This window comes from Tachysurus vachellii, chromosome 12 (genome assembly GCF_030014155.1).
Source record: "Tachysurus vachellii isolate PV-2020 chromosome 12, HZAU_Pvac_v1, whole genome shotgun sequence".
In the NCBI taxonomy this organism is placed as follows: Eukaryota; Metazoa; Chordata; class Actinopteri; order Siluriformes; family Bagridae; genus Tachysurus; species Tachysurus vachellii.
The window spans coordinates 21,669,117-21,686,133 of NC_083471.1; the positions used below are offsets into that span (position 1 = coordinate 21,669,117).

The window sequence follows — 17,017 nt, forward strand, 5'->3', positions numbered from 1 at the left end:
TTTTAACCAAGCTGTTTGTATTTATAGAACAATTCATATATATATATATTTAAAGTAATGGGCTAAAATGTATTCGTAATATTAATATATTAAATCCACTGATATAATTTATGTACTTGTACTTTTGTTGAAAATGAAAATTATTATCATAGTATAAATACCCGGGGAGCAGTTGGGCGGGGTCGGTGCCTTGCTCAAGGGCACCTCAGTCGTGGCCGGCCCGAGACTCAAACCCACAACCTTAGGATTACGAGTCAGACTCTCTAACCATTAGGCCACGACTTGCCCCTTGTTAAATACAAGTTCGCTCTGGATGACCAACCTGAGAGATCTCCTTTGCAGTGTCCCATCATCGTTAGCTGTCCTCTCGATCACTCCATCGGTCGGGGAGGACAGACGCAGCCTTGACGAGGCAGGAACGCCCAGGCGGATGCTGGACGTGCCCAGACGAAGTCGGTCCAGTCTCTGTCTGACCGGGTCATACTCGATCAACAACTGCAGGGTCTGACTGGTTCGATGGATGAGATCCTCCACCTAAAAGGACCGATCACAAGTTCAAATCCAGCCATTAGGTTTGATGCTACTGAAATGTATAATATCTGAGACTAAACAGTAATAGGAGTCTGTACGAGTATGAATTTCTGATCTTGCTGACTAAAACCACTGGATTATACATGGTCTGGGCTGTAATAGGATTTTAAAATAAAGTAAGATTAAAATTAAGATAAGAAACTGCAGAGTCTTTCTGGACCACAGTGAGTTAGGACACTATGCTAGGACACAAAATGTCCCCAGGAGTTGATTTTCTCCTTGAGACTTGTGCTGTTATTGTAAAGGTACCATGTCACAGCAAGAAACCACAATGCAGACGAACACCATTCCATCTTAATTGACTTACGATTACAGTATTCTAGGACAAAGCAGAGCTCATGCATAACAACACGTACACTCACCTCATCCTCCATCAGAGTTCCTACTGGAAGGCCGTTGATCTCCAGGATACGGTCACCGACATGGATGGCATTCCGAACCTCTGGGCTGATCAGCATCCCACGTACCCTGAGGGTGGAGGAATTTCTTTGAGCGCAACAACACGCACATGAATGTGTGCTAGCGTTTGGACTGATCACCGAAGCCACTGGGGACTGGCTTGGCAGGTTCCTCATTAACTACTATAACAGCACCATGACAAACCCACAAGCAGTTGTAAAAATACTGAAAGATGCCTGGCAGATTATACCGTGGCAATTTGTCATCAAAAGTAACAGTATGGAAAAAAAAAACCAGGATTGTAGAAAAACAGGATGGTAGAAGCTCAAAAGTGCCCTGAGCCTGACCACAAACCAACAATTACACTTATGCAACATATTACTCAGTGTTTACTAGTGTGTGTCAAGGGCAAGAGCCAAAACAGTGCTGGGGCTAATTCCTTTGGTGATTGACCGAAATGAACTCAATGTTCAACAACTTTAGTTATGAAAACTGATCTATTTGGGATTATTTCATGAAGAACATACAGCTTTTAAGGAACGTGGGCTTATTTGTTATTTTCATCGGACATGAAAAAACGCTCAGAAGCATGCAAGTGTGAGCGTTTATCGAGCTTTTTTACTCACTCTTTGACGTGCACACTGGCTGTAGTGCTGCTGCAGTCCCGGAGCACACTAACGCTGAAGCCTCGTTTCCCGTTAGCAGCCGCCGGCATGGACACGAGAGTGACTGTGTGAGGCAGCGTATCGGGAGACGAGTCAGCCGTACAGCGCCTTTCCAGCATCGGGGCCAAAACCTCTTGCTTATAGCATTTGCCACTACACAAACACATACATATAGACACTGACTGTTACTCACAATAACAACAGCTGACTGGATTTATTTTGGCCTTAAACAACAGCGCCTATGAAATCTTGAGTCTTATTGGTCGGAATGATAGGGTAAACATTCTTTAATTATTATTCGTTAAATCATTGCTCTTGTTCAGAGGTGAAACGTTAAGATTTCCAACACATGAAGGCTTCCTGGGAACAAGCTGCATTATTTTTTATCTTAGTAACAGGAAGAAAAAGGGAAAGAAAAAGAGTGACAAAAAGAGGACTAGTTGATAACAGGTAGTAATTTGTCTTGTGGGAATACAGACTTACACGCTAACAGAAAAATAAAAGTCATTCTTTTGTGGATAAAATAATCATTTTTGTTTGATTGAAAAATTGAATAAAACATTTGCATGCTCTTATAGAAAAAGAATCCATTTCAGGGTGGTAAGTTTGAGCCGAGAGTCGTTACGCTACTCCGCTGTTGACTATTTGCTCAGGGGTTTTCCTGCTCGTCCCTCTGGGGAAATTCAGGTAAACCCTCTTTAAAAGGAGCGCATGAATACGTGACGGACAGACAGACAGTGACAGAAAAAGAGAAAACTTTTGTACAGATCAGCAGTTCCTCACCAGTACAGTTTGATGCGCTCCACCAGAGCGTATGTATCCTGTTCCTCGAGCACCACCTTACACCTCAGACACACAAAGCACTCGGGATGATACTTGTACTCTCCGGCCACCTGAGAAACAAAGCTAGAGTTGTGATCAACTGCATTCCACAGTGAAAGAACAGCAGAAGTAAAACAGCTCTAGATCCCAGTGACACCCTGTACCGCATCCAAGCGTTTGCTACACGCCGCCCTGCACTATCACATTCAGTGGTTTGGGGTTGTTTTCCCACACATGACACTGATTGTGTTCCCTGCCTTTGTTTTTTTTTTACCTCTCTGACTTGCTTGTGTCTGAACCTGCCTTCTGACAGTGATGCAATCAGCACCTCCCTGCAGTCTGGAACTTTACACACCTTCACACACACACACACACACACAGACACACACACAGACACACACACAGACACACACAAAGACACACACAAAGACACACACACAGACACACAAAGACACACACACAGACACACAAAGACACACACACAGACAGACACACACAGACACAGACACATACAGACACACGCACAGACTCACACATGCACACACACACACCGAGACACACACATGCACACACACAGACAGAGACACACACGCACACTCATACATGCACACACACACAGACTCACACATGCACACACACACCGAGACACACACATGCACACACACACAGACAAAAAGACACACACACACACACACACACACACACAGACACAGATTCAGCACCCCCCTATAGTCTGGAACTTTACACACCTTTACTCTTTCACAAGAGACAAACACACACCTGAACCACCTGTAAACACACATTTATATACATTCCTGTCAGAATTCTATAAAATGCATGCTGGCTGCAGTATTCCTGAATGCATGTTCCTAACATGTTCTACCTGCTATAACAAGCCATCATACAAAGCCTTACAGCTATAAATGAAGTATCCAACATGTATTAATTGTTGATAAACAGTTCCACATAATCTCTAGCTTAATAGTAAACTATGCTGTTATTTGACATGGAAGGCATCTCCAGTGTCAAAGGATGTGTGTGTTTATTTGGTCTGATTAAGATCGAGAGTGAAACATAGTGTCTGGTGCAAGAACGACTGATTACAGCTGTTATAATGTAAGTGACACATGGAACTAACTTGTTGTAACAATAAAACGCTTGGGTTATAACTCCACTAATGCCTCACCACAACACTCCATCGTTAACTCTTCTTTAAAGTGTTTTATTGCTTACATATAACAGCAAAGTGATAAACCTGTGATGCGTCACCGATAAATAAGTCTCGTCTGTGCTAAATCGATTAGAATTCTTGTTTGAATCACTCAGGAACACCAAAAGGACTGTGAGATGAATCTAGTTTCTAGTTTGTTTGTGTGTGTTCAACAGCTCTAATGACAAACAGGCAGAACAATCATCACTTAAGCTCTTTTCGGGACACGTTTACAGCCTCTGCATTCTACCTACAGTCTCTGAACATATTACGGAGAGGAAAGGGATGTGCAGACAAAAGAGACACGTCTATTTATTCATGTTTGTGCCAGGAACAATCTCACGCTCACATGTCAGACACGCACACCCTGGACAGACGACAGGAAAACGAATACCTGCTTCTATACACAGGAAGCGAGACACACGCACACTGCTCTCCTGCCTTTCTTCTGCTATTAACAGTAAACCAAGTTCATACGGGGTTTGATACGTGTCAGAGCGGCAGCTAGCGGTACGTTTTGCTCTTCAGGATAAGCAGCAAGCTGATATCACAGCGTCTCTCCAAACAACACAAACTCCACAAAAACTGCTGTATCTGATGAATCCAAAGAACTTCTTTTGCTATAAACTTTCTGTATCTTAGCTGTCTGGACAGCCATAAAAGGAGGCGGCGATTTCCAGCCAAAACACACACTCTGCAGTTTCATTCATTCAAAGCCACAACAAACAGATAGACGGTTACGGAGTCGTCCGTCAGTCAGACCTTCTGGGCAAGGACTAATTTCATCTCTCGGTGTCTTAAACCTAGACCTAGATTCTGGTTGTGCTTCAACATTTCTGACATTCAGCTAAACACAATGAATTTGGAGTGGTATACGCAATACTGACTAAGACTCAGTGATTTAGGTGCAGCTTACGTTGTGACTGACTATGTAGGACGTCTCAGATGCTTTCATTCCTATATGATTCATAATAGTGTGTGTGTGTGTGTGTGTGTGTGTGTGTGTGTGTGTGTATTTCCCAGCACTGGGCTGTAGCAGCTCCTCCCTCCCTTTAGACCCTGAGATTAAAGCAGATTTAGGGGAAAGACAAAGAAAGGCTCGCTGATGAGTGAAAGTTCCTTAAAATAAGAGTTTTGTAAGGAATTTGTCGCAGATATGATGAACTTAAAAAAAACAACTTAAAAACAAAGTTGAGAAATGTATTTTTATATCACAGCACCGGTGATTTCTCGATTCTGATCCGTCATCATGGTCTTTACTTCATCACAGCTCAAATAATCGGTGGTTTCTATAGTAACAGCTTACAAATGGACCCATGTGGTGGACGTGCGCATTAACCATACAAGAAAACGAGATGAAGGATATGGTGACGCTTCCTGTGATGGAATGTTTGGAAGGAGTCACCAGTGTTACTGAGTTTTTTATTATATATACATATACATACATACATACATACATACATACATACATATATATAAAAAGATTAAAGAAAATAGCATCAATAGCTTCAGTAACACAACTGACTTGGTTTGTAGATGTCCGCCAAAATTTCTGCGGTTACAAACGTATAGAAATTACAATGTGAGGTTATTTAAGAAGTAAAACATGTGTCATATATGAAACATTATAAAAAGGTGTGTTATTATTACACCCCGCTGTTGAGTGCATGGGAATGTTTATGATGTTACGTTCACCTCTTACTGGCTTAATAATCTTTTGTAGGACAAATAAATGTGTATTAGTTTAATATGAATTGCATATCAGTTTTCTAACGTGTGGCTTTGCACGCATGGTTCTCCATTTCATGTGACACTTCATTACAACATGCCATGACGACTGTTTTTCCACAAGGAACACACACACACACACACACACACACACACACACACACGCGCACACACACAGCACTTTTACTGCTGAGTATCAGTTCTGGACTGTTTATGTTTTCACACCCGGCTGGTTGCACTTCAGAGCTCAGAACTGGCGAGGCACAAAAAAAAAATATTTGGCAACTCTCTATTCAAGTCTGAATAGAAGAGACCTATTATGTGTTTTGCTCCACTGGTAAAGCCCCCGCTAAGCACCCTGCCTGTTCATATGCTTTCAAAACCCTGAAATTACTCAATGAAAACTGGCTGCTTTGTCAGCGCTGCCTTGCGTGTGTTGCGGTGCCATTCTTAAACGTCGCACTTCCTCAGGGTTTGTGTTAGGGCTAACATTTGTGTTATGATTACAAAGCAGTCCATTGAAAGCCCATGCACATTCCAAAGGCATGATGACAAATTCAAAGACACGCCGAGACCATTCCAGTCTTTAGATCACGCTCATCCAGATCGCAGGGAATGAGCTCATAGTCTAAACCTGGTAAACAAACAGTGGGCAGGTTTTGAGTTTTGATCTCCTAGCAGCAAAAAGGTGCCAAGGGCATAAATCACAGGTAGAGGAAAATTAACTGCTCTAAAATATAAATCTCTTCTATCTCGGTTAAAACACACACACACACACACACGCACGCACGCACGCACAAGCAAACACGAGCGCACACACAAGCATATACAAACACACATACGTTTACACACATACGTACACAAACACACACACAAATACACAAACATACAAGTATATACACAAGCAAACGCACAAGCACACACACATACACAAACATATATAAACACAAGCATATACAAACACACATACTTTCTCTCTCTCACACACACACACACACACAAACATACACAAGCAAACGCACAAGCACACACACATACATATATGAACACAAGCATATATAAACACACATACGTTCACACACACACACACATTCTCACACACACGTTCACACACACACACACAGACCCACACACTCACACAGATCCACACATACACAAACATACACAAGCAAACGCACAAGCACACACACATACATATATGAACACAAGCATATACAAACACACATACATTCACACACACACACATTCTCACACACACGTTCACACACACACACACACAGACCCACACACTCACACAGATCCACACATACACAAACATACACAAGCAAACGCACAAGCACACACACATACACAAACATATATGAACACAAGCATATGCAAACACACATACGTTCACACACACACATAGGTTCACACACACATAGGTTCACACACACATAGGTTCACACACACACACAGACCCACACATACACACAAATACACAAACATACACAAGCAAACGCACAAGCACACACACATACACAAACATATATAAAAACAAGCAGGTACAAACACACATACGTTCTCTCTCACACACACACACACAAATACACAAACATACACAAGCAAACGCACAAGCACACACACATACACAAACATATATGAACACAAGCATATACAAACACACATACGTTCACACACACACACACACACACACACACACACACACACACACACACACACACACACACCCACACACTCACACAGACCCACACATACACACAAATACACAAACATACACAAGCAAACGCACAAGCACACACACATACACAAACATATATGAACACAAGCATATACAAACACACATACGTTCACACACACACACACACACACACACCCACACACTCACACAGACCCACACATACACACAAATACACAAACATACACAAGCAAACGCACAAGCACACACATACACAAACATATATAAACACAAGCATGTACAAACACACGGCACACACAAGCATGGAAGCTCTTGTTCTGGTCTGTTTTCATTTAAGCCTTCACAGTAAGCATCACAAAGACAGAAGGTTGGAGACTGAGAGACGAGAGGAAATCTAAACAAGGACACGGCACAGAGCTAAATCAACTCGCTAAATGATTTAGGTTGGCTGAGGGTTTGCCCCCTGCCTGGGCTCTTATAGAGCTCAGAAGCTATGACTACACTATAACTGCGTAATGACTATAAATACCCTGTGCAGGGTGAGAGCAATTTGCAGATAAAGCCATTAGCAACCAACTTCTGTACTTTTCGATCCCATGAGACGTGTACTTTATTTCTTCTAGCAGGTGCTGCGACATTATGAGTTTTGAATTCGCTTACGAGTCGTTATGCGAAGGCACGAACACAACAAGAGCAGACATTTGGAACCCCATAACAACAGCAGTCAGACACACAGGAGCTGTGCTTTAGAGGTACAATAAAAACAAGAAGCTCTGGAAACAATGAAACATTGAAATACGGCAACATTGACAGATTACAACGAAGGTCTGATCGTTATAGAAATATAATCCTGCTGTGTTAGCTCTAGAATTAATGGCACCCTTGGAAAATTTGGTAAACATAAGAGAAATGTGAAAAACCTAATACAATAAACCCTTTATATATTCAAACAACATAAACTGATCTTGCGCTATAATAGATTTACCTCAATTACGGTTCAGATTTTAAACATTTCATTGTGCAGCGAAGCACAAATGTGCACAAATTTTTGTGACCCCCTTCTGAGGGCTCATCTGAACCCGATAATTTTGCAACCGAATTTGTTCATTGCTACTTAAGCTAACAACCAAGCTGCAGTCCAGTTTTCTGTGTGGTTTGAATGTAGCTGGTCTCATTCGGCACAGTTCTGTTATGCTAGGATGGACAGCGAGGTCCTCAATAAAAACATTGCGCTGGAGGAAGAGCAGAAGTGAGCTAAACCTTCATGTCAGAGAAAACCGTCTCCAATCACTGCTAAGGATTAGTGAGAGGAGAACGACAGACATTTAAGCACAACCCACTTCCTGTCTATTGTTACAGAAACAGTGATCTAAAACCAGCTAATTAAAACTACGAACTTAATGAAGCTGAAGTCTCCACTTATTCATTACCTGTATAAAAGGCTTAAATAACAAGAGCAAAGGCTTATAATAACTGCTTAAGTTGTATGACATGTAAAGCTGCAATTTAGGATTTGTATGGTTTTGTTCCTTCTGTTACTTCTGAAAACAATACCAATATTTGTTTTTTTTTTTACCTCAAGAATGCTTTTACTTTGCTGCAAGTTTCTCCCAAAATCTATTTGATCATTTTAATTTGTGAAGGAACACAAAGTGACGGCCTCAGGACACACTCGGTGACACACTCGGTGACACACTCGGTGACACACTCGGTGACACACTCGGTGACGGTGACACACTTACCATAGCTGGTCCGGTCATTAGCAGTGAGCAGCCATGACACAGCTCGCCGAATTTCTCCCAGTAGTGTTTTCTGCAGTAGAGTTTTCCATCCCGCTCATAGTACCAGTTGGTCAGCAGATCACAGCACTCAGAGCACCTGAGGACACAGAAGAGTTATGAGGTAATAAAAGCAGGGATAAGTTATTAATTTCACAGAAAATGTTATGCCATTTTGCAATTTTATAACAACAAACATTTCTATTGGAATGGAAATAAGTAGATAAAACATTATTAACATTAGCTACATAGTTCCCCTGCATCATTATAAGATCTACATCTCATGTCTTGTGACATGCTCTATATCACCTGCAACATTCACCAATCTACACCTCTACATCATTCCCTGATCAACTCCCACTGCATCAGTCCCCGATCGACGCCCCCTGTAACACTCCCCGATCGACGCCCCCTGTAACACTCCCCGATCGACGCCCCCTGTAACACTCCCCGATCGACGCCCCCTGTAACACTCCCCGATCGACGCCCCCTGTAACACTCCCCGATCGACGCCCCCTGTAACACTCCCCGATCGACGCCCCCTGTAACACTCCCCGATCGACGCCCCCTGTAACACTCCCCGATCGACGCCCCCTGTAACACTCCCCGATCGACGCCCCCTGTAACACTCCCCGATCTACGCCCCCTGTAACACTCCCCGATCGATGCCCCCGTAACACTCCCCGATCGACGCCCCCGTAACACTCCCCGATCGACGCCCCCTGTAACACTCCCCGATCGACGCCCCAGTAACACTCCCCGATCGACGCCCCCGTAACACTCCCCGATCGACGCCCCCTGTAACACTCCCCGATCGACGCCCCCTGTAACACTCCCCGATCGACGCCCCCTGTAACACTCCCCGATCGACGCCCCCGTAACACTCCCCGATCGACGCCCCCTGTAACACTCCCCGGTCGACGCCCCCTTTAACACCCCCACGATCGACGCCCCCTGTAACACTCCCCGATCGACGCCCCCTTTAACACTCCCCGATCGACGCCCCCTTTAACACCCCCACGATCGACGCCCCCTGTAACACTCCCCGATCGACGCCCCCTTTAACACCCCCACGATCGACGCCCCCTGTAACACTCCCCGATCGACGCCCCCGTAACACTCCCCCATCGACGCCCCCTTTAACACCCCCACGATCGACGCCCCCTGTAACACTCCCCGATCGACGCCCCCTGTAACACTCCCCGATCGACGCCCCCGTAACACTCCCCGATCGACGCCCCCTTTAACACACCCCGATAGACGCCCCCGATAACACCCCCACGATCGAGGCCCCCTTTAACACTCCCCGATCGACGCCCCCGTTAACACCCCCCCGATCGACGCCCCCTGTAACACTCCCCGATCGACGCCCCCGTAACACTCCCCGATCGACGCCCCCTTTAACACCCCCACGATCGACGCCCCCTGTAACACTCCCCGATCGACGCCCCCGTAACACTCCCCGATCGACGCCCCCTTTAACACCCCCACGATCGACGCCCCCTGTAACACTCCCCGATCGACGCCCCCTGTAACACTCCCCGATCGACGCCCCCGTAACACTCCCCGATCGACGCCCCCTTTAACACTCCCCGATCGACGCCCCCTTTAACACCCCCACGATCGACGCCCCCTGTAACACTCCCCGATCGACGCCCCCTTTAACACTCCCCGATCGACGCCCCCTTTAACACTCCCCGATCGACGCCCCCTGTAACACCCCCACGATCGACGCCCCCTGTAACACTCCCCGATCGACGCCCCCTGTAACACTCCCCGATCGACGCCCCCTGTAACACTCCCCGATCGACGCCCCCTGTAACACTCCCCGATCGACGCCCCCTGTAACACTCCCCGATCGACGCCCCCTGTAACACTCCCCGATCGACGCCCCCTGTAACACTCCCCGATCGACGCCCCCTGTAACACTCCCCGATCGACGCCCCCTGTAACACTCCCCGATCGACGCCCCCTGTAACACCCCCCGATCGACGCCCCCTGTAACACTCCCCGATCGACGCCCCCTGTAACACCCCCCGATCGACGCCCCCTGTAACACCCCCACGATTGACGCCCCCTGTAACACTCCCTGATCAAGTTGCTTGAGGAATTTGTGAACACCTGACCTTTATACCCACACCAAAGAGGCTTCCCTTCACTAGACGTAAGGGGCACAAACTGACAAAACCCCATAAATATCGTTCCATTAAATATTGGTTTGCCAGGTTTGGAGTGGAAGAGCTCGAGAGTTCTGATCTAAAGCCAAATGAATACCTTTATGATGAACTGGAAAACCCACTGTGCCCCAGTCTGATTTTAGTGTCTGACCTCACTAATGCTCTGTTAGCTGAACAGCCAATTCCCATAGAAACAGCAATATATAGCAAAAAGCCTTCCCAGAAGAACAAATCTGGATAAGGGTGTTCAAAATGCATGTGTAGATGTGATGATCAAGTGTCTACATACTTTTTGCGATATAGCGCAAGTCCTCTGGATCAATCCCCAAACTATGTTCTGTGCTTTGTTCCCCAATTTACACTCCAATTCCCTGATCTACAGCAGGCATTACAAGCTTTGTTCTTCTGTTCTTCAGACAAAGACATGCATCTCTCTCTCTCTCTCCCTCTCATACCTTTCCCACACACACACACACACACACACACACACACACACAAGCCCACCCACTGAAACACAGGGGCCACACTGACTGAAGTCTGAGGGGGAAAAAACAAGGAATTTGGGCCTTAAGCCAAAACAAGTCATAAAGCGATATATATATCACACACTTTCTCACTTCGGCAATCCTAAAGTTTTGAGGTGATGCTGGAACCCTGTAATGTTCCCTTTAGCTGTGACATTGTTCCCATTGGGAAAACTGACTTAATTAAAGGACACTTAACTTTTTGAAGTCCACAATGGATGTGTTATTATAGTAAAACATTTGTCTAGGAAGCTTTTTAAACATGCCACGGCTTGCTCTGTCAAATTGGTCATGGTGTGTGAGAGTAAGTTTTGTATGTGTCACCAGGGGAAACCCTTAGTAAGGATGCCTTCAGGGCAGAGAACAAACATTAAGGGAAAGTTTACTAGAAAGACAATATTCCTATTTTGACCACATGAGTTCCTGCCAATTTGTCAGTGAAAATCTTCTGCATGTACTCAAGCATCTGCATTTAATCGACCGACCGGAAAAACGCGGACGCTCGGACTTAATAATCCAGTCGTGCCACGGTTTTCATTTACTCGGTCAAAAATACAGACTAGCTTCTGCGAGTTGCTGACGTGTCATTTGTCTTCTCAGACGAACAAGAAAAGTTCCATCCATAATCTGCATACGATTATACTGCTCTGTCTTGCACCAATTAAGCCGAACGGAGCGGCGAACAATACGCCATGTGCAAAACTTTCTACAACCGAAATTCTTCGCATTCCAAGAGAACTGGAACCACCTGGAGCCAAACAACACTTTTCACTTAGCTGGAACTGCTGCTGCAATACAATAACAGCAAAAATGTTCAGAAACACTGTTAGAAAAATAGACGTGTCAGTCCGAACCTACAATAACTGTGGAACCTGGTAAAGAACTTTATTTTTTTTTTTAAAAAAAAAGGGGGAAAAAAAAAAAAAGGAAAAAAGCTAGGAGCCGATCAGCCAGAAACTTCACAGCTTAAGTGTAATCCATCTTCTTGATTACGCCTCGTTCTGTGCTGTGAGAGTTGGCCTGCAAACAGGAAACGAGTCACACGGTGCATGGCTTTCTTTTTGTTCCTGACATATATAAGATTTAATTCCAGGCATTTTAAAGCTCTTTTCGCTTTCTAAGTGCTTTATGAGTAATTCGGTCCTCGCTTGAATGTGCGATCAGAATTCTTCCTCAATCTTTGATTCATCTAGAAGAGGAAATCTGAGGTGTCTGGAACATTGTGTTCGAAGACGAAATGGATATTGAACGGGAAACTGTAAAAGGAGGTCAAAGAAAGAAAGAAAAAAAAAAAAAAACCAGAAAGTAAGAAAATGAAGTCCAAAAGAGACCAGAGAAAGTGAGAGAAATGACTATAAATAAAGGTGCTGTTAAAGATCGTGTTTCGTTCAGTGGCAGAGAAGCAGGATGGAAAATAAGAGTCTGCTTTGATAAAGATCACATTAGTAAGACGCAGCCTGAGCAGCTGTTGGATTGTCCACCGAGCCCTTGGGTTCTGGCTGATTTGTGCCTCCATATCGAGGAATGTAGACATCAGACGCTCTGTATGATGTGCCTGACTGTGTGATCAGATAAACCCTGTGCAGAAGCAGGCTTTATCATTGATTTAATTTTTGTTAGAAAAGGCAGAAAGATGCTGCAGCGCCTTTCAAAAACACGGTGCTAAGTAGACTGGCTAGTCGAAATTACCCCTAGGTGTGAATGAGTGTATGAGTTTGTGTCTGGTGGTATATCATGCTTTATTAGGTTACAGATTCTTTTTGGAGATAATTTCCGAAAGGACGTAACTAGGATGCTGCAAAAGTATGAAGAGCGTGTATTTGAAAGTACTTGTTATTCATTCATCCTTATGATGAAAAAGAAGAATATATAATATATACATAGCACAGTGAAGTTCTTTTCTTTACATATCCCAACTTGGAGGTTAGAGCACAGGGTCAACCATGATACAGCACCACTGGAGCAGAGAGGAGAGGATTAAGGGCCTTGCTCAAGGGCCCAACAGTGGCAGCTTGGCAGTGCTGGGGCTTGAACCCGAAGTCACTGATCAACAACACAGAGCCTTAACTGGTTAATCCTCCATCATCAGCTGTATCCTGGTCACGTTTACAGTCTCCAGGTTCACAGGGCATCACTTATACACTCACACCTTCATTTACACCTATTGGGCAAATCAGTGTCACCAAGCCACTCGAAACACAGCTGAGAAACACAAAACGTCCTGCTGTACCATCATGCCATATCTTTACATATATTATTAAAATAATTATTTATTTATTAATAATTTATTAATTTTTGTATTGGGTTTGCTATTTCTGCTTGATTGGGTGATTTCTGAGATTTGAACCATGCGATTTTGCTCTAGAGCGACTCAATTAATACTAATAACTAAGAATACCATCAGTCTCAAACTCTGTTGGGAGGAAATACAGCAAAGAACTGTGCAAAGAATTATTATTATTATTTTTATTTTTTTTAAATCATTGACTATTTATAGACGTTTGGACATCTATGGGACGTTCGTTCTGACAGAGAAGAATTTCAATGTGTACCTTCCTTATACCCTGAGAATTGATGTGCTGGAGGATCTGAGGGAGTGATAAGAGCTTTACGGAAAATGTGGGCTTAGGCACCATGTTGCATAGTTTTATAAGGAATTCTTATGATGGTCATTTGTTCCAAGCAACTTGAAAAAAACTTCAGCTTCTGGCCGTCTCGTTTATATCCGTTCCCGCAGGTAATCCCAGTCAGCTTCGATAATGGTTTTATACGAGAAGTGCTCTATTACTTTAATGACATACAAACATTTAGCTTTTTTGAAAAATGAATATTTGGACACAGGAATGCAAACATACAAAGTAGAAAATCTGTACTAAAATAAGCAGACTAAGCCTTTAATTGTTCTTAAATGATTATGATAATCATTCATGTTCTTCATTTAACAATATAATTATACATGACTGAACTGCAAGTGGGGGGGCACGGTGGCTTAGTGGTTAGCACGTTCGCCTCACACCTCCAGGGTTGGGGGTTCGATTCCCGCCTCCGCCTTGTGTGTGTGGAGTTTGCATGTTCTCCCCGTGCCTCGGGGGTTTCCTCCGGGTACTCCGGTTTCCTCCCCCGGTCCAAAGACATGCATGGTAGGTTGATTGGCATCTCTGGAAAAATTGTCCCTAGTGTGTGATTGCGTGAGTGAATGAGAGTGTGTGTGCCCTGCGATGGGTTGGCACTCTGTCCAGGGTGTATCCTGCCTTGATGCCCGATGACGCCTGAGATAGGCACAGGCTCCCTGTGACCCGAGGTAGTTCGGATAAGTGGTAGAAAATGAGTGAGTGAGTGAGAGTGAACTGCAAGTGAACAGGATTAACCCATTTGTGTTTTTGCCAACCCGTGTGTACCATGATGTCATGGTAACATCTGGGGATGCATGTGTGTCTAAGGATTTGTTAATCGTTTGTTCACACACAATCTTATGCTCGGTGACGTCTGCGAATCAATATTTGCGTCTGTCACAAAGCTCCTCCAGGTGTGCACACATACACACACACATACACACACACACACACTCACTCACGATAAACTTTCACCCTAAACCAGATGTGAATGAAAGGTCCTGATTTATTGCCAGCGTGTCGACACAGGGGGTTTGATGACTCCCACATGGAACATGCAACTCGCACAAAACACCTCGCTGTAAAGATTTGCTGCTTATTCAAAATGTCAACCTGTATCTTTGTTCTGCACAAGCAGCAGATTGTCACCGGTTATAACACTAGCTGTTCACACCGAGAGAGAGAGAGAGAGAGAAAACAGAGAGAGAGAGAAGCTGAGAGAAACAGAAAGAGAGAGAAAAGCAGAGAGAAACAGAAAGAGAGAGATAGAGAGAGAGAGAGAGAGAGAGAGAGAGAGAGAGAGAGAGAGAGAGAGAGAAGCAGAGAGAGAGAAAACAGAGAGAGAGAGAAGCAGAGAGAAACAGAAAGAGAGAGAGAATCAGAGAGAAACAGAAAGAGAGAGAGAGAGAGAGAGAGAGAGAGAGAGAGAGAGAGAGAAGCAGAGAGAGAGAGAAACAGAAAGAGAGAGAGAAGCAGAGAGAAAAAGAAAGAGAGAGAGAGAGAGAGAGAGAGAGAAGCAGAGAGAAACAGAGAGAGAGAGAGAGAGAGAGAGAGAGAGAGAGAGGCATAAAGAGAAAGCACGAGCAACGACACTCAGGCGACAGACACAATGGTGTACATGTGTTGCCACACTACAAATCAAACAATGCAGAACAAACAGTCCTCTTTCTTTTCACAGTAGAGAAAGAAAGAGGGAAACATGTTTGCTGAACACTTAATCAAATCAGAAGCCTACATCTCATTTATTAGGCAACTTTACCTTTAAATCACTCAACAGTTCTGTGAAGAAGGATGACTAGGACTGTGGTGACCTCGAAAAACACTTTATATGAATGAGCTGGATGTCTCTGTCTCACTGTCTGTCTCACTGTCTGTGTCTGTCTGTCTGTCTGTCTCTCTGTCTGTCTCTCTGTGTCTGTCTCCCTGTCTGTCTTTCTGTCTGTGTCTCCCTGTCTGTCTCTCTGTCTGTGTCTGTCTCTCTCTCTCTCCGTCTGTGTCTGTCTCTCTCCCTGTCTGTGTCTGTCTCTCTCCCTGTCTGTGTCTCTCCCTGTCTGTCTGTCTGTGTCTGTCTCTCTGTCTGTCTGTGTCTGTCTCTCTGTCTGTCTGTGTCTGTCTCTCTGTCTGTCTGTCTGTCTCTCTCTCTGTCTGTCTCTCTGTCTGTCTCTCTGTGTCTGTCTCTCTCTCTGTCTGTGTCTGTCTCTCTGTCTGTGTCTGTCTCTCTGTCCATGTCTGTCTCTCTGTCCGTGTCTGTCTCTCTGTCTGTCTCTGTCTGTCTGTCTCAGAACGCTGCCATAGCATTTTACACTACAGATCTGCTGAATTCTCAGTTCTGATTTGTCAGAAGGTGCTGATTCATTTTCTACCACAGCACTTGTGACAATAATTTATATTTGTTACGATCTTAATTAAAGCCTTTCTATGTACTCTAACATTCGTACTGGTCATTAAGCTGTCTACCAGTTTCCTGCCATGTGTGTTGGCAGATCTGGTAGCTGCTCAGTCCAAACTGAACTTCCTCAGGTTTCTCAGTATCATGACAAGCTGCATTTGTACGTCTTATTAATTTCAATAAAACATGAGGAAACCTCTGACATTTAGATTTATAGATGCTACAAAGCACGTGATAACAGTAAGAAACTGGTTTCACAGACAGTCTCGGACGTTCCAGGTTATAAGAAGTGTTCATAAAGTACAAGATAATGCTTCTCATTAACTAATAGACAGGACACTGCAGTGTAAAAGAAATAAAACACTTTGTTATATGCTGTGGTTAGGGACATGCTGATATTTTCCCGTCTCGGTACAACTTGTT

The 17,017-nt window shown here is 44.3% G+C and overlaps 1 protein-coding gene across 1 annotated transcript in view; it reads right to left on the reverse strand.

Moving 5' to 3' along the window:
- limk2 (LIM domain kinase 2) overlaps nucleotides 1–17,017 on the reverse strand; it is a 34,665-nt gene that overhangs the window by 11,749 nt on the left and 5,899 nt on the right. The window contains exons 3-7 of the mRNA XM_060883284.1: nucleotides 8,857–8,992; nucleotides 2,439–2,548; nucleotides 1,617–1,808; nucleotides 954–1,059; nucleotides 323–534 (exon numbers count right to left, since the gene is read on the reverse strand). Coding sequence (XP_060739267.1) covers nucleotides 323–534; nucleotides 954–1,059; nucleotides 1,617–1,808; nucleotides 2,439–2,548; nucleotides 8,857–8,992 — 756 coding nt within the window. The remainder of the gene's footprint in view (nucleotides 1–322; nucleotides 535–953; nucleotides 1,060–1,616; nucleotides 1,809–2,438; nucleotides 2,549–8,856; nucleotides 8,993–17,017) is intronic.